The 23,355-nt window shown below is 41.7% G+C and overlaps 1 protein-coding gene across 6 annotated transcripts; it reads right to left on the bottom strand.

Moving 5' to 3' along the window:
* Positions 1-2,098: 2,098 nt before the first annotated feature.
* ST7L (suppression of tumorigenicity 7 like) lies at positions 2,099-23,343 on the bottom strand. 6 transcript variants are annotated; one of them, XM_059487959.1, is made up of 16 exons: positions 23,211-23,343; positions 21,573-21,655; positions 20,497-20,656; positions 19,959-20,013; positions 19,318-19,433; positions 17,390-17,468; positions 16,792-16,946; positions 16,570-16,667; positions 16,039-16,153; positions 14,221-14,293; positions 13,492-13,612; positions 10,239-10,389; positions 10,007-10,099; positions 7,290-7,429; positions 2,867-2,936; positions 2,099-2,624 (listed from the first exon to the last, which is right to left on the bottom strand). In XM_059487959.1, the coding sequence occupies exons 2-15, from the start codon at positions 21,648-21,650 to the stop codon at positions 2,883-2,885; spliced, it is 1,488 nt and encodes a 495-aa protein (XP_059343942.1). In that variant the 5' UTR covers positions 21,651-21,655; positions 23,211-23,343; the 3' UTR covers positions 2,099-2,624; positions 2,867-2,882. The 6 variants fall into 6 exon arrangements, with proteins under 6 accessions (XP_059343942.1, XP_059343939.1, XP_059343940.1 ...); XM_059487956.1 differs by lacking the exon at positions 23,211-23,343 and adding an exon at positions 22,921-23,133; XM_059487957.1 differs by lacking the exon at positions 23,211-23,343 and adding an exon at positions 22,921-23,133 and having other exon boundaries at positions 13,492-13,594.
* Positions 23,344-23,355: the final 12 nt, after the last annotated feature.

The raw sequence follows: 23,355 nt of genomic DNA, 5'->3' as shown, positions 1-23,355 counted from the left end.
TCTCAGGAAAAAAAAGAGAAAAAAAAAAAAAGAGGACCTCTAGACAAGTATGCATTTAATAAGCAGTGAGACAAATAAGCTCCAGTTATCCCAGCAGAATTACAACACCAGAGAACAATTTTCTGCATTCCTCTGAAGGCCTGAAGGAACCCAATTGCCTGCTCTCAGGCTAAATAGGTACCAGACACCAAGCGCTCCATAAGCAAACAGAGCCCCCAAAGTGCAAAAATGAAATAAGTAAAAAGCTTCACATTACATATAAACCAGCCGTTTGCACCTTGTTATTAATGGTCTCAACTATGACCTTTACACCCTGCCTTGCTCAGAGTCATGGATCTATGAGGCTTGGCACCCTCACAACAATTCCAGGATGAGGAGCAGGGAATAAACCTGCCTAGCCAGTGCTGGAGAGATGCAGGAAGGGAACTGGCCTGTGACAAATCTGGATGGAGAACCCCTCCAGGGCCATCTCCATATGAATTTGTCCCCATAACCTCAGTGACCAAGGTGTCTGACAGCATGAAAAGTCCTTCTGCCACAGACATACATGCATAAAAGCCACTAACAGGCATCTATTCCAAATTTCAAAAATGAAGGGCTCCCAGCATGGCAAATACCTGTCAGAGATTACTCCCCAGAATTCTGATGTGATTTATAGCCCACATGAACTACGGCTGCAATGAACAGATCTTGTTACCCTGAAATATTTATTAGTCTGAACTGCCTCACCTCTGCCACATAAAGCCTTGTGGAAAAGCTATTGCCATCCCAATGGCTGTAAAGTCACCACAGTCCTTGTTTCAAAGAAGTTACATCAATATTCATCTTGTCCTGAGTAATAATCGTAATTTTGAATGTATATATACATACAGATGTATATGTGTATATACACACACACAATTGATATGGTATTACTAAGGTATGGGTCAGGTGTCTGCTCCTAAGTGGCAAAGGAACACTTCCCAAAAACACGGACAATCCTGCATCGACAGTACTCCTTCCTAGGATTGCTGGCACTTCTAGAGACAGGAAGATTTTCATTACACAGCCTGCTGCCAGCTCTCCTTTCAGAACAAGCCCATCCCCTTTCTGTTACTGTTATGTCAAGGGAGGACAGTGAGAGAAAGCAGCTCTTGGGATGATACATGGGAGGCAGAGCTTCATTTATAACCCCACACAACTGCTGGAAAAGGTTCAACTTTAAAAAGCATTAGGCTGGTTACCTTATGGGCCCCTGCAGACCATGAAGTGAAATCACATGAACACAACAGGCCTATTAATCACCACAGTGATTCCAAGGTGAGAAACAGCCCCAGTGACCAACAGGAAAAAAAGTTGAGAAAATTACATTCTAGTAGTTAGGTAACTCTAAAAACACTGGTAGTATCTTTCTGTAGGGCTTCCCTTTTGATTCCTTGATGAATTCAAACAGTTAACCTGGATTTAAGTCCAGTCAACAGAAATATACAGTGGAGAGCAAACAATGGCATGTCCACCTAAGCAAGTACGTTTCCCTTCAAAGTTCTAAATAAACTACATTTACATGAGATGCAGAGGTGACTTTCTACTTCACAGAACTTGGTTTAAAAGGTAAAGAAGGATTTGAAAATAAGCAAAAAGAAAAGTAATTAATTCTTCTTTTGCTCTAATGGGAGAGTGGAAATGGAAGTCACACCAATTACCCCAAACCACGTGGCTGCCACAGCCATCTTTTCACTTCTGCAGTAAACAAACCCTCAGGGCTGCTCTGCATGTGAAGCAAATCCTTTCAAGAGTTTTCCACATCTCCATTCTCTTCAAGTGTTCATAACAACACTGAAACTACTTTAGACTAACACTTGAATGTTCAGGTCTCCCAACAGACTCCCCTGCAGATACCACAACACTTTGGGCAGTTTCAGAAGCCATCCTGTCTTTCAAAATGCCTTGTCTTGAGAATAAAAGATGCACAATTAAATCTAAAGTAGTAATGTGAAACAGAGGAGTTTACCATCTCCTTGAGTAATGCAAGCTCATACAATAGAGAAGAAACAAATCTTTGTTTGCACATTGTAATCTATATTTAACAGACACTTAATAAGTCAACAAATTCAATGTGTTAAGTAGCAACCTTTTAATAAAGAAAGCAGAACCATACTTTGCTGTTAACAAATATTTTGAAAAAGGCTTATGAAATTAAATCTAAGCCAAGTATCTGGTGCATCTGCAGCTGAGAAGGAAGCATCAGTACTCCAAACACCTGCTCAGTTTGTGTATTCTCCTTTCTTACAGAGGAAGTATGAGCTTCCAGTTGTCCAACTGATTTAGAGAGCAATAAACTATTGCTCAACAAGAACTATTTTCTTAGATGATTACAGATTAAGGCCAAAGGAGAAATTCACATGTTAAGCACCATGAGCATGGAAGCCAGTCAAGGATATCAGTTTGAAGAGCCCAGATTTCTTCCTTGGCTCCCACAGCTGGGGTTCAGCCAACCACCAAGTGAGGCTCATAAGAATAAAATCAAACTATCATGGAAAATACACGCCAGTCACACCAGTCAGCTGATGCCAGGGGCTGGACAGCGGCAGGTCCTCAGTGTGTTCCAGAGTGAAGATGAAGGGTGAAAGAAGAGTCCCAAAGCACTGGAAGAAACACAACACAACCATAAATCAGCTCAGTTTCCAAACCAACTTCCTTCTGCAGCTGTGAGGTATACTCAAGGTATGAGCAAAAACCACCCTGTGTCTTGCCTCAGGGCAACAGAATTCCAACCCCTTCGCTGCTGATGCCATGAAACAGGCATGTTGTAAACATCAGACATTAATGCAGACACACAGAAGCAGCAGCAGCCTCTGGAAGGCCCAGCCCAGGCTCGTGCACTCACCCCGGGCGCAGTCCCTTCAGCTGGAGGCCACAACACTGGGAGCACTCACTGGCCACAGCACCCGCAGCACCTGGGCAGAAACACCAGGGTTAGGATGGCATTCCTCCACACTGCCACTCTGCCAGCTGCTCAGCACTGTGCCCTCAGGGCTCAACACACCAGGGAGCACAGGACAGCGGATTTTCAGAGAATCACAGAACTCTTTAGGTTGGAAGGGACCTTAGAGATCACCCAATTTTTTCAATATTCAGGCACAGATTATTTACAGGTCACTGACCCAAATGGAACAGCCCATCCACAAGACCAGTCTGTGCTTCCAGACGGGATCCATATTCTAGATGCCATCTAAACAGTTCCAGAAGTAAGATTAGGCTAAAACAAATCATGCAAACTCCCCTGCACCTTCTCAACCCATCCCCCAGATATTCTGCTGGCACTCAGGTTATCCTTGTGCAAACCCTCATTTCATGAGTTAGCAACAACAGGACTCATTTACTTTGAAAGTTTTACTTTGGCCCTCCTGGCTTCTATCATAACCTCAAATATTACATTAAAAAGGCTTTTAAAACATAACATTCACAGCAATGTAGGTGCTTTTCCTTGCAGTGGGCTTCTTCCCTGCCTGTTAGCGTGTGGCACCTTCACATTAAGTGCATGAGTTAAGATGTAGATTAGCAAGGCAAGAAACCTTTGCCCTTGGCATCGACACTCAGCTCTGACAGGAAACTTCAGGCTTTTTTTTCCCTACCAAGTGTAGAACCACTCATTGCACATTGGCAGGGAAGTGCACATCTCCAAACTATACACATTTTCTCTTAGATAAGCAAAAGACTCAAGTGTTTATAAATATGAAAAGTTCAGCAGCTGGCTAAAAAGTTAATTCTCCAGTCTCACTTAATGAGCTTTGGGGAAAGTGGTAGGGGGATTTGTTCTTAAAGTAAAGCAGAGTGTCACATAAAGCAGAACTTGCCAGACACGGCTCTGCTTTGCCCTATTTTCTGTCCCTAGACAGCTGCCACAGACAAAATGGCAAGGAATCCTCCAACAGGGAGCTAGGGAACAGCCAGAATGAAGAATGTTTTCCTCCTAATCTTGCAATCACAAAAATTAGCCAATTTTAAATTTAAATCCCATGACTTCTTTCTTTGTTGTGAAAGTATCAAGCAATCCATATAAAACCACTTTGGAACAGGGACTGTCTTAGGATTTTGTCCAATTCCCTGAAAAATAAAGTTGTTTTCAAGTAGGATACAGCAGGAACATTGCTGCACTATTTTTTCAGTATTTTAATAATAATTTACACTGGTCTATTCCAGTAACAAAGTTCTGATGTAAAAAATGGGATTGATCTGCTTGGAATTGTCCAGAGAAGCTGTGGCTGTCCCATGCTTGGAAGTGCCCAAGGCCAGGCTGGATGGAGCTTGGAGCACCCTGGGGTAGTGGAAGGAGGTGGAACTGGATGGGCTTTAAGGTCCCTTCCCACCAAACCATTCTGTGACTCTATGAGGGTAGGTTCATTGTTTTCAGGAACTTTTGAGATCTGTTTACAGTGCCTGCTATCACTCTGTGTCACTGGTGTCCTTCTTGGTGTCTTGTATTACAGAAGGAACTGTGCAACCTCACTTTTACAAGATGATATACGTCCACCTAGTCCTCCATCTATGTAATTATTAAAAAATAAAAATTCATACTGAATGAAAAAACAATCAGACCCTTTTGTCTGCAATTTTGACATAAGCTGTTTTATCTAGCAGCATTTTTCAGCTTCTTCAGACAGTTCAGATTATTGTCATTTGCATACATTCCTACCTTCTGTCACTTACTGCAGCTATTTCAGAAACAGAGCTGTCTGATGATCAAGACCAGTGATTCTCCAAGAGATCAGAAATCTGAGTGAAACAAACAGTGAGGCCCAGGGAGCACCTGCTGGTACTGCAGCCCCTGTGGATCTTCTGCCACTGCCTGTCCCACTGTCCTCAGCAGCACCAACTCACACAGTTATCACGGAGTCATAGAATAGTTTGGGTTGAAAGGGACCTTAAGGATCACCTAATTTCACCACCTTGTCAAGGGCAGGGGCACCTTCCACCATCTGAGGTTGCTCCAAGCGCCACCCAACCTGGCCTTGGACACTGCAGGGATTCGGCAGCCACGGCTGCTCTGGGCACCCTGACGGGCTCCAAGTGCATCAGTAAATGCCCAAGGCTCTGCCAGCAGCAGTCCCCAGCACCTGCAGAGCCGCGGGGCTGCAGCACAGCAGAAATCCCCGTGGCGCCGGCTCGCAGGGCCGCGGCCCCGTTGCCAGCGCTCCGGCCGCCGCTGCATCACACTGTGTACATTGGAACTACTAAATGCTTCCTTGTGATTTTTGGCCACTTGGAATATTTTTAGCAATTTGCCAAGGTTTACCCTGTGATTTATTATGGAGGAAACAAACTCAAGCACTAACAAATGAAAATATGTAAACTCAGACTTTTCAAGTCCATAGAAAGGTATTCAACTTCTTAAACCCCTTCTGAGGCATTCAGCTTGCTGTGGATTCAACTGCTGGAAAAAGAGTTTGATTAAGAAGTAACTGAAATGTAATCTAAGGAGTCACTACTTGGAAATTTACAGTGAAAAATTCCATATACACAATACTTTCCAACTGCCATTCCTAAAACTGTGTTCTAGGTTTCTTGGAAATTCAAGAGTTGGAAATACATTTTGCATTGCTTTTATCTACAGCCAAAGCACTCCAGAAACACCAGCTAGAACTTTATTATCTCAAATTATTATATTTAGTAAGTTAAAGAACAGTAAGATTAAAAATACTTGAAGTAATGAAATACATAGGAAAAATAATTTTAAAAGCCTGAAGCACTAGAATTACTTGAAGATAAAATGCTCAATATAACAAATAATAATTGCTTTATTAGAGTACGCTTAAGTGGAAAGGCTGGTATCATTAAATAGAAGATAATCTTCCATTTTTGGTATGAAAATGCAAGTAGATGCTACTGCTACAGACCTCCAGAAGACAAGAGAGTATGTATAGAGTGTTAGCAGCCATCAAAGCATTATCTGTAGTAAAACTATTGAAGATATCTACTAACGGAAATAGAATCACAGAATGGTTTGGGTTGGAAGGGACCTTTAAAGTCATCTAGTTGTAGGACCCCTGTTTGTGAGCAATAAAAACAGAAATGTTACTTTGATGTTGAGTATCATTGTTTCTTACAAGTTCAAGAAACCCAGCAGAGAGAACTTCACCAAGCAATTCTTTGTTACCATAACATTTGACCTTGTATCTCTTTGGAAATCATACAACTTTGCTAATGCAGCCCTTACAGAATTAATCAAACAAATAGTTAGCCCCTAGTTACTATGAACCCAGCCAATTATGAGCAGCACTGAAATTTGTCACTGGCATGTCCAACTACGTTTTCCAGCATAAAGATCAACACCACTGTGTGGAAATGAGGCTCCACTCTCCGACCTGCATGACTTGGACACTAGACTGGGCTTGCCAGTAAAGCCAACACTCCCAGGAACAAAGTATTCTCAAAAAACAAAGGCTTTCCTCCTGGGTCTCCATTACCTGTTGCATTAAACCAGCCAGGATGCAAATGTCTTTTACCCTCTATTTTGACTAGCAAAGCCAGAATAAATGATTCCCTTAAGAGTTCAGAGCTCTTTATTTGCTACTCTGCTCTACTGCACGAGATCCACAGCTCAGTAAAGGCCAAACTTACTGCTTGGAGAAGTTTGAGAAGTTGGAACTGGAAGCTGCCTATGCACTTTGCTCCTCAGCTTCCAGAATCCAGGGAAAGATGACGAGGTTACAGACAGAAAACGCCAACAAATAAGTAAGGGAAAGAAACCCTAAAAATAGATGTACAACCACTGGCTGAGCTCCTGAAAGGTTAAGTGACAGCTAAACTCAGTTCTGAATCTGGTTTGAAGTCACCAGTTACTTTACCTGTTCTCATCCATTCCATTTACATCATGCTGTGGCTTTTCAATGCTCACAGAGACCTGTTTCCTGCAGCTGAGTCTCTTACTCATTCTGCTCATAATCTCCACTCAACAAATTAATTTTTGAGGCTCTCCCACTGCAGTTGTGCACTTCCACAAGGATAAAATCCATACTCACCACAGTGCTCTGTGGAAAAATTTCTCTGGTGCTGAAATGCTGCTCTCTAACCATGACAGAGCAAATCAAAGCCATGGTATGTAACAGTAATAGTTAATCTCTTGTCAAAGTAGACATTTTGTCCAAATTTCAACATGTGTTTGTCACTACCAAGATTCTTATAAAAACAGATAAAATAATTTATCCTCCACAAGCATGAGATGGACTAGAGGCTACTTTGCCCTGGACTTCAAAATTCCCAAAAACCCACAAGATACCTTAGCAAGCCCCGTGATACACAGTACTTACAGCTTTTGCAAAAATGACCATCAGCTCAGGGAACTGGTGGGTAAGGAGGGCCAGCATGGCTGAAAAGGAACACAGGCCTGCTGTGAAATGGATGAAAAAGGGAAGTTCCTTCTGGGGATAGACGGAGACTTCGTGAAATGCTGAAAGGAAGAAATGAAGAATGTTGACATTTGATAATCAAGAACTGCTTTCTGAATTATTTATGGCCTTGTAACTCATTTCTGAACTTTCAGAAGGAAAGACTCCTGCTGCACATCTTAGGTTCCAGCACTTAACTTCTTAAAAATTTTTCCCCTACATGACATGCTTGTTTTCATTATGAAGAGTCTTCACATATTTGTTCTCATTATTAATATTCTCTTCCCAGGCTTCTTTTTCACTTGCATGGGCTTTATTTTTGAAGTATTTAATCAGGCTCAGTTTTTAGTACCTACTTTTCTAACAGGACAGAGGAAACACCAGTAAAGTTCACAAGTTGTCAAAATTACCTGAACCAACTAAACAGTTCAGGTGTTTTCAACTCTCTAGAGCTCTAATCCTGTTACCTGGAAAGAACAACACATCTCCACACCCTATAAGAAGCTGAGCAAGTACAAAACAACCAGCATGATGCATACACATTTATTTCCTAGTACTTCTGAAGACTTCTGGTTGTGGACTACAGTAAATCTGTTCAGAGCAGCTGACAGAGCAGACCTCAAAGAAAACAGTGCCAGGACGGGGTTATAAATTATGTACATAGCAGCTCCTTGCAATTTCCAATTTCTGGTAACAGAATCCAAAGCAGGTGATTAGCCAGGCTAAGGGTGGCATGTGGAGCTTTCAGCACTCACAACACTACTACTGGTCACTCGCCGAGGACCTGCTGGCTGAATTTGCAATTACTGGCTCTGGATACCTCCAGCTCTGATTGCTATCTAATGATTTCAGAAAATTTTTAAATGAAGAAAAAATAGTTTCTATAGACATAAGTAATCATAAAAGGACTGCCCTCCTTGACAAGCTGTTTTTAAAATCTAACACAAACCTCAAATTATAAATGAGTCTTTTTTTGTAAAATGAGAAAATACAATTGTATTCTTCCTTAAACTGAAGTCTGTGGAGGAAAAAGACACTTTACCTTCTCACTTACTGCTTCTGAATACTAACACATTAAAGCACCATTAGAAGAGTAAACCCAGCAAAAGTGTCTTGTGCTCTTGCAATTCATTAATGGCAAAGTGCTCAGGGTTTGTTTTGGTTTTAATCGTATGATTTTGGGGCACAATTACATAGACTATTTGGAGATCCATGTCTAACATCCATCAGAGATGTTAATGGTACCCAGAGATTTATATTATATAGAAACTCACCTCATTTCTAAAACATGGAGCAATAAAATTTAGTAAATGCTTAAAAAGTAGCAATTAATTCTTTTTGCAGTAGCTTTTCCTACATTGGGAAATTAAAATCAAATTCAAGATAGGTAAAGACAATTAAAGCTAATTCTATTCGTCCACAGACATTTGAGAAGCGTTACTCATCAGACCAAACCAGGTTTTTTGAATCAATGGTTTGGTCAACATTATTTTAAATAGATAATTTTTTTTATAATTAAGTGTCAAGATTTCTTGAAGAAGTACTGCAATAAAAGTGTTAAGATGATTTTATTTATAGGTAGCTCTATATTTAAAACAAAACAGGAATGCGTGAGTGATCCTGTTGAAAATATCTGCATGTGTTGGTGTTTAATTATGCTGGGAAGTCTACAATTTAGGGTTAGTTGCTAACCAAGGAATTCCTTGTGCAATATCCTGCATAAGTGAGAAATGAGTAATTTAAAGCAGTCTGGGGGCAAATTTAAATTACACATTTTAAATATAACTTCAGGCTTTTAAATAGAAACACGTCTGTGCAGTTTTCCTTTCCACAGCTGTGGTCTCTGAAGGGCTGCTGGTGCTTTTGCAGTAGCCCTTTCCAGTCCCAGGGGAATTGTGTTTCTTCAAGATATAGAAGTTCAACCCAAAGGAATTCAATTAAGATGTATAATTAACAGCTCAATTCTAATCTAAATTAATGCTATTTTCCTAAATATCATGAGCACAGCCGGTAATGATATAGTCTATTTGTAGAAAAAAAATATGTAGGCCCATCACTGCATAAAGTAACATTGAAGCAAAGAGCAGCTAGAAAAGACTTTTCAGTATCAAATGTTAGGATAAATCCATAGAAATACATGTAGAAAAAGTTCCAAGAGGCAGCCAGCAGATCAATACAGACCACTGAATTAATGACAGAAAGCAATGTATCTTCTATGAAGCTACAGGTTACCCAAAGATTCTCTCTAAGATCACAGACAGGTTTTACTGGATACCCAATACAGGACTGGAACCATGGATTGACTCCTTGCTACAATCAAATCCATGAATTCTTTTAAAAGCAATTTTTAACAAATGGTCAACTTTGTTATTCTCAAGGTTGGCTGGACTCAGTCTGAATGTACCACACACACATTTAATCTCTGAAGGACTTAGGTTATTACTGCATCTAGCTGACATTTACCACACACACAAGTCAAGTGCTTCAGGATCTGCTGGGAGGGACATCAACAAATAGCTGAATCCCCTTCACAGGAAGCTCAAACTAAAAAAATCACAGTAAGGTAAATACAAAATACCACAAACTGAACATGTCCTTAGCCTGTGTTTTATTATCATTACTGCTTAGAAACCACTTACTTGGCAACAGTTCTCTGTCTGCTGTTTCTGTGCAGCTCGGGTAGGGATAGAAAAGATGTCCTTTCTCTAATGGGTATGGGATCATCCTAAATGCTGCAAAAAGGGTGAGTGATATTAGATCTGAATCTAATCAGGCAACCAGCTTCTCACAAAGAGAACCAATCATGTCTGAGGGGGGTAAAGGCAGAGAGACTAGTCTACTGCACAGAAAAGAATAACAGGAGATACTTACTGCCTTCCCATGTGCAGTGCAGCAGATTGAGAGCCCCTTCTATCCTCTTCCAGTGCTGGAGGTGAAAAAAAGCATATGCTACTGCCTCACTGTCCCCTCGCTTCAGAATGTGCTCTGGAGGCAGCACTAGGCTCTTCATTTCTAGTAAATACTGAAAGGAAAAACAGACAGTACACCTGGTTACATGGAATGGTCCAAAACCTTTGATTGTGAGACATAATTGATCATTTTAGGCGTAACTGAGCGCACAAGGGGCCAGGGCCAGCTTCTGTCACACAGCAGCCAGGCTGCACTAAGTGAGGAATGAAAAGCAGCAAAACACTCTCCCTGTGTATATGACTCTTAAATCAGGCTTTCACACACACCAAAAAAAAAAAAAATCAAGAAAAAACATACACCTTCAGTAAGACAAAAATACATTCTTGTGGAACAGACATTAAGTATAATGCTGCAGGTGCAACACCAATGAGGGACAAATTTAGGCTGATAAAAAACCCCAAACCAGCAGTATTTTTGCTCATTACTTCATCACTGAAAGTTTCAATGTAGGTGGTTGAGGACTTGTTAGCTCTGAAGTATGAACAGCAAACATGAAAGTGTCAGCATGCTAACCAAAAGAAGAATAATAAACCAAACCCAGGAAAATCTTTCATGTGGCCTTACTGGGCTACCACAAAGTATCTTTGATTTCAGATTTTTTCAATTTCAGCCCTCTTCCTCCATCAGCAGAAAATAGGATGCTCAGAGGGGTCAAAGAAGAAAAAGATTAATCATTTCCTATTTCTTTGCAACACAGAACATGCAACTTTTTAATGTATCACGTTTTCTCATGTTACACTAAAAAAGTCAGGTATTCATTTGAACTTAGCTTTTAAAAACAGATGACTACTTTTTACAAGAATGAAATGACAGTTTCAGCTCTAGTATTTACCTGTGAGCTGTCCTCTCCTACCATATAGTGTCTCATTCAATAACAGCCAAAGTTAATCCACATCTTTGATCAACATAGCTGGCAATTCCTTGGAGTGTCCCCCAAAGTGTAAGAATGCAGCTAACTCACCGATTTATTTCAGCAGATGCCACAAACTATGAGATTATTTACTAATCCAGTTTGAGGACTTAACTTTTCCCATTCAGACTCTTCAAGGAATGTAGCAGAGGTTGTGCCCCAGCCAAATAAAGCACATTTGCTGCCTGGCTAGGTTCTTCTCTCGGTGCCTTGGGCCTGCACTCCAGAGGGTAATATTCTTGCTAATCCTCTCTAATCCTCTTCATTTTTTTTTTTTAACACAGTAAAGGATCACTCACACAGCACTGCTGTGGGAAAATGGTCTCAAATATCTGACCCCTGACCCAATCCTCATGCTCTCCACAGTGCCCACTTTTCCATTATGCTAACTGGGAATATAAACCCAGCAGTGGTGGTGAAGCTCCACTGAAAGTATTGCCACAACACACCAATGCTCAACTCCAGGCTTTGGCTCTCCCTGAGCCCATGTTACCACATAAACAGAAAAATTCCAGTCTGGCAGGTTTTCACATCCATGTTTATGCATAAATCAGGGAAGGTGTCAGTACTGAAGGTGTCTCAGTACTGAACTGAAAGTTTTGAAGTCTTTATACACAATAAAAATCTCTAAGATATTCAGAAGATGACTGCAAAAGACTGTTTCATAAAGTACCACAATGCAGTTACAGATTTCTAATTTGAAATGGCTTAAGAGGACCACTTTTCTAGTTGGTTCTAACTTTCCAAACAAGCCCCAATGTTGTGAAAGCAGGACAAAGAGAAACAATTTATTTTCCTCATGCAAAATGTTCTGAACAAAGACAATCTTTTCCATCCAATGTGCGAACAGAGGGATTTCCTGCTTTACACACTCCTTTTTAGTCTGTGGGATAGAACAGAGTAGAAATTCAAAGATCACATTTTCTTCTCCCTCTGTGATCCACTAGGCAAGCTGCTTCACTTCTCTGCCCTTATTCACTTGTTTGCTCTGACCATAAACATTTCAGAGTTCTAAACAGCCTGCACCAGTAAAATTCTGCTCTGTCATCTAACCAATTGGTGCCTCAAGGCAACGTTGTAATAAAAAACCCATGAAGAATGGATAGATGTACAATTAGAAGAGAAAATCAAGTTACTGAAACCTGGAATCAGTTTCTGCATGTGTCTGCAGAATTACAGACCATATTTTAACAACAGCCTGTTTGAAACGATCTCTGACTTCTTTAAAAAGGTATATGAGGCTCCAGAAGTAACTGGAAGATACCCAAAACAAAAGAACTTTTAGATAATGATAATGCATTATAATCTTCTGCCCCTAAAGGCAGAGGCTAAAGAAAAATCTGTCTGAGACTGTCTGAAATGAACTTGCTACGCTCTTGATCAGTCATGCAAAGAAGCAGCAATTTCTCCCAGCAATTAGCTTCCTCAGTGCACATTCTATTGGATTGGACAGGCAGACAGAACGGAGCGGCCGGATCATTCCAGCCTCCCCAGCAGCAGCCACCGGGGCTCCATCATCATTTGCAGAGGATTAGACCCTGCACTGAGCCAGCCTCCTGCTTCAAGGTTCATACTGCAAGCATCCCTAGTACAGTCAAAAGCAATGCAAGACTTTATTTTCACCCAATGTTCTTGCAATATGTGTTTTGATCCCAGACATTAAATTACAGCCTGTGGTGATACAGACTCCTAATCTTGTTTACACGTGGATGAAGAAAATAAGTGTCTGCAGATCTCTCAATAACCATGGAGCCATGGTTGGAAGCCCAGCAGAATAAAGGGGTTTGGAATACTAGAGTGATTATTGTTTGGAGAACTTAATTTGGCTTTAGGGACTTGGAAGCAGGGTCCTGGAATGAGATATCTTTAAGGTCCCTTCCAACACAAACCATTCTGTGATTATTTTATGACTTTAAATATCTACATTTATATTTATTAATGTCCACCCTTATTGAGAGTAAAGGGCCTTCAGTAATACATTATTGGAATTTCCAATGAGTTAGGAAATTTGAAGTTTAAATTTTTGTGCAAAAAAAACCTGTTTGAACTATTATTTAAAAAAAAATCTGGCCACAAAATATTTATTATATAAATACTAAAGTTTTTAACAACTCCATAGCGGGAGTTATAACCGAATTCAAGAAAATATGGGGCTAGAAAGGCTCCAATAACAAAATTACATTATAATACAGTACTTTTCAGAATACATTACAAGTGGTCCAGCAGGAAATAAAATACTCTTACCTTTGGAACATGAGGGTTAAATTCCACAGCTCTGTGAATTGCTTCCACAGCATTAATTTCTGCTGTACTAAGTCCTCTCCTGGAGGCAGTTTCTGGGGAGAACCTGAAGGGAAAAACCCACCTTGAACAAAAGTAATAAATAATAAATGCTAACCAGGTGTTTATTTGCACTGCAAGGTTAAGAGTTCATTAAAAATTGGTTGATTTATCAAGAAAGATAAGCAAACCCCTCTAGGAGAAAAATGTTCATGTTAAGTCAGGTATCTTGACTGCTACCCATGACATATGACACATCAAAATCCATGTTGATCCTGACTTTCAGCTCCCTGTTCCAGCATCACCTGCTGGGAGGTGGGGCTGGGATCAGACCACGGTGAAACGCCAGCATCAGCTACCACAAATATCCAAAACACAAATCCCAAGCAAAACATTCAAAACAGAATTTACACAAAAGCACTTGGCCAATACACGGGCTTGTGAAAAACATCCTTCCCTGTACTAACTTCATGGATGTTTAAAAGTAGTTTTAGGCATAATCAGGGATGTAAAAAAGACTAAAAAATTTAAGTAATCCTAAAGACAAAATAATTTAAATAATCAAAGCAAAGATTTCTTTACAGATTAGAAGTAATTTTAAAACATTAAGGATTTAGACCGTTTTCCTTCATATTTTACATCAAACCCAAGATACAGGAACAAACCATTGTTTTCACTCATGTCCTTGCTTACCTTTCTGAAACAGCTCTGGCTTTTAGCAGAGCTGCTGTGTAACATATTGCTGCTGATTTGGGAAGACTGATATCTGTGATAAAATAAAATAATTAAGCTGTAAGATTCTAAGGCAATACAAACATTTTAAACCCACATCCCTTGAGTTAAAGATTTTTCCCTTGGGTATGGGAGACAATGAATTTGACATGTGGAACATTTCAGCTGTGATTAGAAACTTTGAATTTCTTTTTCCTGACAGTCACCAGTCAATCTCAGATTGAAAACTCAAAGTTGTATTTAGGTGAGAGTCACCTTTTGTTTCTAAATGTACCGACACACTGAAACAGAATCCAAGGAGAAATGTGCATATAAATACACTCAAGAACAGAATGTACTTCCTGCATTAACCCACAAAGATCTAAAGTAAGCTTCTGATCTTTACTTAATTTTGCAACTGTACATTAACACAGTTTTGTACAATACTGAGAGACTGACCAGAAGCTGACTGCAAAAAATTACATTACAGACAGGTAGATGAATTTTAACAAAAACGCGATTTCCGTTCTCCTGCAGTTCCATGGGGAAAAATTCTGTTACTTGTAGCTTTGTAGCATATCTGAAGCCAAGTCTGAGCTGACAATTACAGATTAGAAGGTTAGCACTCCACAGTGCAAGTTTACTTTAAAAGCAGACAAAGTCTGGGGTCTAATTCCCAAGTACCATGTTGTGTATAGTCAGATGGTTCTTGCTTTTTCTGTAAATCCCATCCTGGGCCTGTCCATCACTTACTACAAGCCTGGCTGTTGTGTCAAGCCAAACACAGGGGTGCTGCAGGGAGTTTGAAGCTTGTACTCATTTTTCCAGATGCTCAGAAAAAAATCAGCAATGCTGCTTTCTTAAGAAAGTGTCACAATTCCTGGTGTTAACAGAAAGAAGCACTGGGCAAAGTGCAAATGGTTTTCATAAACGAAAAAGAATCAACCCAGAAGAGGATCAAGGAATGGGAGCAGGGTGCTAGGCTGGCCATGTACAAGTGGCACAGGATTTGGGCAAAAATATCATACTTTTGATTCCCTGAGGTGATAAAGAATTGACATAAGAGAGAACTCAACAACTTCTGACAATAACTGTCATAAAATACTATGTCCCCTCCATTCCAAAGGTGATTTAAGGCCCTGCTTTGACAGCAGCCTTTTGTACACTCATGAAGTGAGCACTATCCAGGTGGCAAAATTGAGGGCAATAAAAAATAAGTATATACTTTATTAACCTCTATTTAGACTTGCACAATATCCGAAACCTACTAATCAAGACAGAAAGTGAAAGCAAGCAACACCATTTGATGCACACCACTAATCTCCAGCAGCAGCATGTTTGCACACTGCTAATCTCTGACAAACAGCCTCAATATTACAGAAGCACAAGGCCAAGCCTGGAAGATGACAAAAAGGAAAATTACCTTTTCCAGCTTATTTACATCAATTACTTACAGGGCTATGTGCTGGCTGAAAAAGGCTGATGAATTTAGGCATATCCAGGGATGTAGAAGAGATTAATTAAAATAATCCTTGATTTGAAGCAAGGATTTCTTTACAGATTAGCAGTAACTTAAAAACACAGAAAGTAATTCCTATGCAATTTAGTTTGCCTAGATTTGACCTCAGCAGTCAAAAGGAGAACTTGACCTGCACTCCACAAGCACCTATTTGTTACTGCAGGGAGTCTGCTCACCTTGCTGAGGTCATGGTCACTCCTGCCTGTGGACAGACATCCCCTGCCCATCTCACTTATTCTCTTATTCAAAAACACCCACATTTTCCAACAGGCATCACTTACCATCATACTTGGCTAAAACTGCCTGGACATCTGCATAAGCCTGTAACTCCAGAAGGGCCTCTAGGAGGTTTTCATGGATATTCAGCATACTGAGAAGTGGAAACTCTTTCATCAACTGCAAATCAGTAAAGAGAAAAAAATTACATGTAGAATTGCAGTTGAATAATTGAAATACTTAAGAGAAATCAGTACAATAATCTAGGGCTTTTTAATGTCCTTCTGTCTCAGAGTGTTAGAGACTGGCACAGAAGTAGTGTGAAAAGAATTGCGTCATTTCATAAAATCACAGAATGGTTTGGGTCGGAAGCAATCAAAGCTCATCTCATTCCAGCCCCCTGCCACAGCAGAAGGACAGGGACATCTCCTACAAGACCAGGTTACAGAATGCCCCATTCAATCATCTGTGAACCCATGGGAAAATAATTCAGTGAGATTAATTATGATGCCTAGAAATGAACTTAAACTCATCAATTAGAACAATGGGATTGAAAACAATTGTTAACTCAGTTAGTTTTTTTTACTTTTACTTACATCTCTCATCATTTTTACTGCTTCTCGTATTCTGCCAAGTTTCCTGGCACACATAGCTAGTCTCCTTTTCACATACACCAATACATTGGTATCTCTTCCTGATTACAAAGACAAAAAGAATTAGTCTATCAGTTTCAATCTTTACCTCTCCTAATTATAACTTTATTTCTTTACATTTCTGCTCACACAAACCCAGGAGTTCATGTGATTCAAAGTCCTTACTCAGCTGTGCTTCGTGCTGGGGGCTCTGGGAATGGCAGTTCTGAGATTTTTTGTAAATCATTTCTCCTGCTTTCAGAGCCTGCTTGAAATATTTCTCAGCGTCCACAATAGTTGTTGCTTCTTCCTCAGCCAAGAGGACATATGCAGTAGCACAACTGAAATAACAAGACAACATAGCAAAGTGTATCACAGTTAAGGGTGAAATTCTTTGGTTTATGCTACAGAGTATTTTTAATTCCTTTACAGGAGTGGCATCTGTGAATTCCAAGTACAGTTGTACCATGATACCATCCCTGAAATACATGATCTTATATCCAATTAGGACTGCTCCATAGCTGAATATGATCTCTCATTTGTTATTGCCACTAACACAGCAATTTAAGAAAAAAAGCTGCACAAAAGATGTTTTTAGTAGAAGAGTTCAATATTCCAGGGCAATTTACAGCCCCATGTGCAAGTCCCAGTCTTAAGAGTTCCCCTTAAGCATTCAGAACTTTGCTGTAAGTGAATTATTAGATAAAGAAACTGATAGTGTGCTCAGTATCCTTCCACTTAATCCTTCACACCAGAAATACAGCAACTGAATGTACAAACTTACTCATTGTTCAACTCCAGAGCTTGATACGCTGCTTTAATGCGGGCCTGCGGGTTCCTCTCTCTCCACGCTTTCTGCATAACTGTGGAAAACACACAGAAAGGCTGTGAGGGACATGGACACCTGTGAAAGACCTGGGAGCCAGCACAGGCAACACTGGCTGCATGGAGCCAGCCCTAATTAACATTCCCTTCCAGTCTGAAAATTCCTGTTTGCTGAATGATTGTTATAAGGAAGAACAAACATGTGTTTGAATTTCAGCCTGTTCCTACCATAAGCACCAAATTCTTGCAACAGCTCATTACAGCCCAAATTTAGTTTAAGAAAGCAACACCACCAGGAAGATTCCTCGCTGACCATTTCAGAACTCCTACACGGAGCACAGACACAGCTTACATAACCAGGCAGATGTACAATTTCTAAATTGCTACAGATTTTTGGAAATGTTTCCCAAGACTTGTTGAAAGCTTGGCAGAAGCAATTGTTAAACACAGGTTCTTGCATAGACCTGCAAGGAACTTTAATTTAAGCTTTCAAACAGAACTTCAAAGGAAACAGTGATGGAGTAAGTGGTGTCTTGCACAGGTAGAGTTTTATACTAAAATATTAAGCAGCTGTGGCTGCCCCTGGATCCCTGGAAGTGTCCAAGGCCAGACTGGACAATGGGGCTTGGAGCACCTGGGATAGTGGAAGGTGTCCCTGCCAAGGCAGGGGGTGGAGTTGGATGAGCTTTAAGGTCCCTTCCAGCCCAAAATATTCTGGGATTCTGTTCCATGATTATTTTTCGACAACTGTCAGATCATGAAGGGTTAACAATTTATTTTTAAATTTACAAAGCACACTTGAGTGGCATCACAAGGTGAAGCCAATTCAAGATATAATTTATCAGCTTATTTGGTTTGGGAACAAGTAAAAAGGGTGAAATCTATTCAGAAGTGTCCTTTGAACTACAACTTGAATTCAAAATTATTTCAGTGCAATGACTCTAAACCCCTCCTACCATGCTTCCATTCGGTAAAACTGGAAAACACAAACTGAAAACCAGCTTCAAGGAAAACAACACATTCAGAGCTACCATTTTCTATGCAGGATTATTAACTTTCACACTAAAAACCAGTCCTGAAAGAACTCCAAAACCTTATATTCATGGAGTTCTATATCTGGCCTATCTCAAGGACGATAAGAAAACTGAAGAATCTATACATGTTTCTTTTGGAACAAAACCTCCTGCTGTCCAGCAAGAATAACGTGGAAAAATATTTGAGTTTTCTTTCGGAAACAAAATATTAGTCTTGGCTCAGCAAGCGAGACAATTCACTCCCTTTTGTGAAATAAAAACACATCTTTCATATCAAACATGTCACAGCCAGCTGACAAGGAACACCTCTGGAATGTGACAAATTGACAATAATTCACACCCACTCTGACAATAACCAGGTAAAGAACATTTTCTGCACTGAACATGTGGAACACAAGGAAAAAAATCTGGAGACTACACTATTCATTACTAAGGTTTAAATGAGACCACATTTCAGCTGTTGAGGTTTGCAATACCGTGTTAATTATTTGAAATGTGTGAGATCTTAAAAAATATCAGGACCGTGACAGCACTAAAGTTGTAGAGAATGCACAATGTAAAACAACATCTTTCCACTAAATTTCACTAAAGACTAAATTTCAAGGGGCTTGGAGCAGCCTGGTCTAGTGGAAGATGTCCTTGCCCATGACAGGGGGTGGAACTGGATGGGCCTTAAGACGCCTCCCAACCCAAACCACTCTATGATCCCCTACATCTATTAAACCTCTTTGGTAGTTGAGAAAGGCTGTAGTTTCATGAAATATGTGACAAAAACTTGCATTATTTTCAAGTTCACTGAAAACACACCCTTGGCCCCGTCCAAGACTTCCACACCTTACACACACATCAGTACCTGTGTCTGAAGGCCGAAGGGCATCTGTGTCACATGTGAAAAAGGTCTGATGATCTTGAGCAGACAAATTCATGTCATAGTAAGTAAGAGGCTCCTTCCCAGTCACCCACATGTACCTAAAAGAACACATTTCAGTAAGAGGCATTCATAGCAATTAGCAATGCTGATATCAAGGTGATATCTGATGTGCCTAGTGCAGAAAATCTGTAATAAAAGACTAAAGCTTCTAACACAAAGTTTCAAGTACTACTGTTCAATAACCTGTAAAGTTCTAAACAACTTGGGAACTGGCTTCCTAGAAAGCAGCTTCTCCCATGAAGTAACACTAGGAGACTTACAATATAGTTTAATAAAAGAGAATTTAGATTGATAATCACCGTGTCAACATCTGAATAAAGCTTTTTTTTCCAACTTTACTCTCAAAAAGCCCTGATGTTACAGTAATATTTTTGTTCTTAACATTGAAACTGCCAAAGCTTGGCTTGGTGCCTTTAAAACACAGGATTGGTATCAATCACCCCTATAATCTTGCAGGTCTCCAGCTGTCTCCTGACATTACCAGTGCAAGCTCTGTGAAGAAGTCATGTGCATGCCCCTGATTAAATTTAAAAATATGCAGTGGAAAGCAAGAAAATTAATACCTGCTATACTCTGCCCCTCTGAAAAGATTGAGAGGATTTCGCCACACTTTGCACTCTGAGGAATAACAAAATAAAAGTATTTTTTAAATTAAAAGCACAGGAAATACTACCTTGACATTAAAATGCAGGAAAGCAAATCAGTTGTTTTCAAAACCTGCTTTAATTTTATTATTATGCAATCATCATCTTCATAAACTTCTGCTATTCCATAAATATTTTTGCTCCCCAACATTGCTGGGGTACAAAAGCACAGAGCAAGAAGATTAGGCAATTCATGCACACTCATGCAATATTTATCTTTAGAACAGTAAATAACTACTGAAACAGTTTTAGCTAAATGTATAACATTTTCTAAATCATATCTTTAACAATGAACGGCTTAGAGTGAAAAGCCATTATTATTTAGTTTATTTTTATCACTACTAACAAAATGCTTTGTAATATGTAGACTTTGTGAAAGGCTAAGTACAAGCACTTTAAAGCTATTAAAAGCCCCCTCAAAGCTTAGGGAAAGCTCCTGGCACACATGAGGAATCACCTGGCATGTTCTGCCTGCTGCTCTCGTTCTCCCCGGCCGAGAAGGCTGCTGGGGCTGGGGGGCTGCTCTCTGCACCCCCGATGAGGGGCCTCAGGTGGCTCACAGAAACCTGCTCGATGAAAGATGTGCCATACTTTCGGAAGTGCCACCACTCAAACACCTGTCACAGGAGAAAAAGGCACCAGAAAGCTTCTTAAGTGACACCTTCCCAGCAAACAGGAGGGACAAAGAGCATTCACAGCGAGTCCATCTCCCTGCCAATGATCAGGGGTGGAACTTATCTGCACACAGAGTAACACCAATGATCTAGTTTGGATCACTCACATGAGCATGAAAGAGATTGGAAAAAAACAGCAATATTTTAGTCAAATGTTATGCTCCTCCCTCCCAAAGTCATTAGGGTAACTCCAAAACCCTTCCACAAGTACCTGTATAGGGAAACTGTGAACATAGGCAAAAAAACATTATATCCTCTTTTCTGGTGAGGATATTTCAAGCTGCAGCCCTACCTGCAGTACCAAATTTGTAATATTCAGCACAGGGGTATTTTTTTCATTTCACAAAAATAATCTAAAAGAATAAAGGATAAAATGGCCCATTAAACTGAGATGTTCTGCTAACCAGAGCGAGTCTAACAAAGGGACAAGGCTAAGTTAACAGCAATGACAGTCACTTAGCAGAAATTCTGGGCCAAAAATATTACCATCTCTTTTTGAGGCTATTAAAATACCTATGTATCACAAGCCCTCAAGGACTACAGCAAACTGTCAGCCCTGGACCGGCGTGGATCCTGAGCCTGTCTGCTCTCTCTGGTGAGCAGTGACAGGCCCCAGGGAGCAGCTGGAGCTGTGCAGGGCAGGTAAATCATTCCAGTATTCCACACAAGTTATCTTCTCAGACTCATACAGCCCCAACACACAACACAGCAAAAGCGCTGCAACAATACATCAGAGAAGTTCCTTCCCAGCACAAAGGCACCCTCTAGAGTCTGATATTCACTCCCTGATATTCACTCCCCTCATAAAGTCATCTGAGAGGCGCTAAAGTTGTTTAAAAGAAAAGAAGTGGCTACTTACAAATATCAGTCCAGATATAAAAGATGAAGTTACTGTCAGGGCAAAGTAGAATTTTGGAGTCAAAGTGCTTAAGAACATGGTCACTGTTAAGAGAAACAAAACCAAAGACTTAATAAATAGAATTGAAAAAGATAAATAGCTTGTCTATTAAAGAATGCCAAATATCATGCAAATACATAGCACACTACAGCCTTAGCAGCTTTATAATACTGCACTTTTAGGGGAACCCTCACCATGTATTATTTTGTTTGTATCTACCTGTGACAGCCAATTTTTATACCCCAACAAAAAAAAATCACTGTACATTTATAGACAGAGCATCTTACAGTTTCACCCATACAGTAGCTGGTGACCCACAAGAAGCCAATTTAATACATTATTTCATTTCAAGACAAAATCATTCTGCTCTAATACAGGTTTATATACAGTGCTAACAAACATTCTCCCTCCTGCTATCAAGAGCACAATGCAGAGAATGCAGTTATCCAGAGGTGCTCTGGCCATGGTTTGGACTCAAACTACACATCAGCCTTGTCACCTGCCACCAGCGCAGGCTGGACAGGGACAGGGCAGGGCTCCAGCCTGACAGAGCCCCAGGGGGGAGCACGCAGCAGCACCGGCGCAGGGCCTTGGCTGGCTTCAGCTGCCCCAGGACTGCCCAGTCCTCGGCCGTGTCTCTAACCCAGGCTTGGGGACAAGCTCAGTGTGCCACTGAGCAAAGGTGGGATGCACGACCTGCCTGCAGGCACGGCTGGGACACACTCACAGAACCAGAATATCAATTTGGAAACGACTTTATCGAGTCCAACCTGTGACCAATTTCCACCTTGCCAACAAGACCAGACCACTGAGTGCCAGGTCCTGTTCTTCCCTGGGTACCACGATGGGTGGGGACTCCATCATCTCCCTGGGCAGCCAGTTCCAAAGCCTGACCAATCTTGTCACGAAGAAATTCCCCCAGATGTCCAACCTGAACTTCCCCTGGCACAGCTGGCGGTCCTGTCCTGCTCCCTGGAGCACAGCCCGACCTGGGGCTGTCTCCTCCTGTCAGGAGCTGTGCAGAGCCACAAGGCCCCGAGCCTCCTTTTCTCCAGGCCGAGCTCCCTCAGCCGCTCCTGAGGCTCCAGACCCGTTTCCTTCTCTGGACAGACTCCAGCCCCCCAACGTTCCTCCCGAGCGGGTCCCAGACGCGCGCACGGCAGGTGCGGAGCCGCCCGCCGGAGCGCGGCACAGCGGGACAGTCCCTGCCCGGTGCCGCTGGACCGCCGACACAGCCCGGACACAGCTGGGGACTCCACGGGCAGGGTCCGCCTCCCCCCGGCGCGCCGTTCCCCCCTGACGCCCTCACCGGCCGCCAGGCCGTCCCGGAGCCGCACCGGCACCCGCAGCACCGCGTACAGGAGCCCGAGCCCAGCGGCCGCGGCCAGAAGCCCGCGGGCCCAGGGTGTCGCAGCCCGCTGCCGCAGCTGCTCCCAGCGTCGGAACGCCGAGGCCGCCCCGGGGCACGGCGGCCCCCGGCCGCTCGCGCCGCCGCCGCTGCCGCTGCCCTCCGCCATCACCGCCGGCGGGGCACGCCGGGACAGGGGCGGGACAGCACCGGGGCGGGGCTCCGCCAGCGTGGGGAGCCCGCTCACCGACCCCGTCGCTGCTACTCCAGGGCGAAACGCGGACTGTTCATCCCCCACACCCCAGCTGGGATGCCCGGAGGCTCCAGGGCGCGGCAAATCCACCGCCGCCGTGCTCCCGGTAGCGAGAAACGTGCCCGTTCCTGCGATGGTGCCAG

Source organism: Ammospiza nelsoni, chromosome 23 (genome assembly GCF_027579445.1).
Source record: "Ammospiza nelsoni isolate bAmmNel1 chromosome 23, bAmmNel1.pri, whole genome shotgun sequence".
NCBI classification, from domain to species: Eukaryota; Metazoa; Chordata; class Aves; order Passeriformes; family Passerellidae; genus Ammospiza; species Ammospiza nelsoni.
Note: the sequence above shows the minus strand (reverse complement) of the source record. Positions and strands in the feature narration are given on the sequence as shown.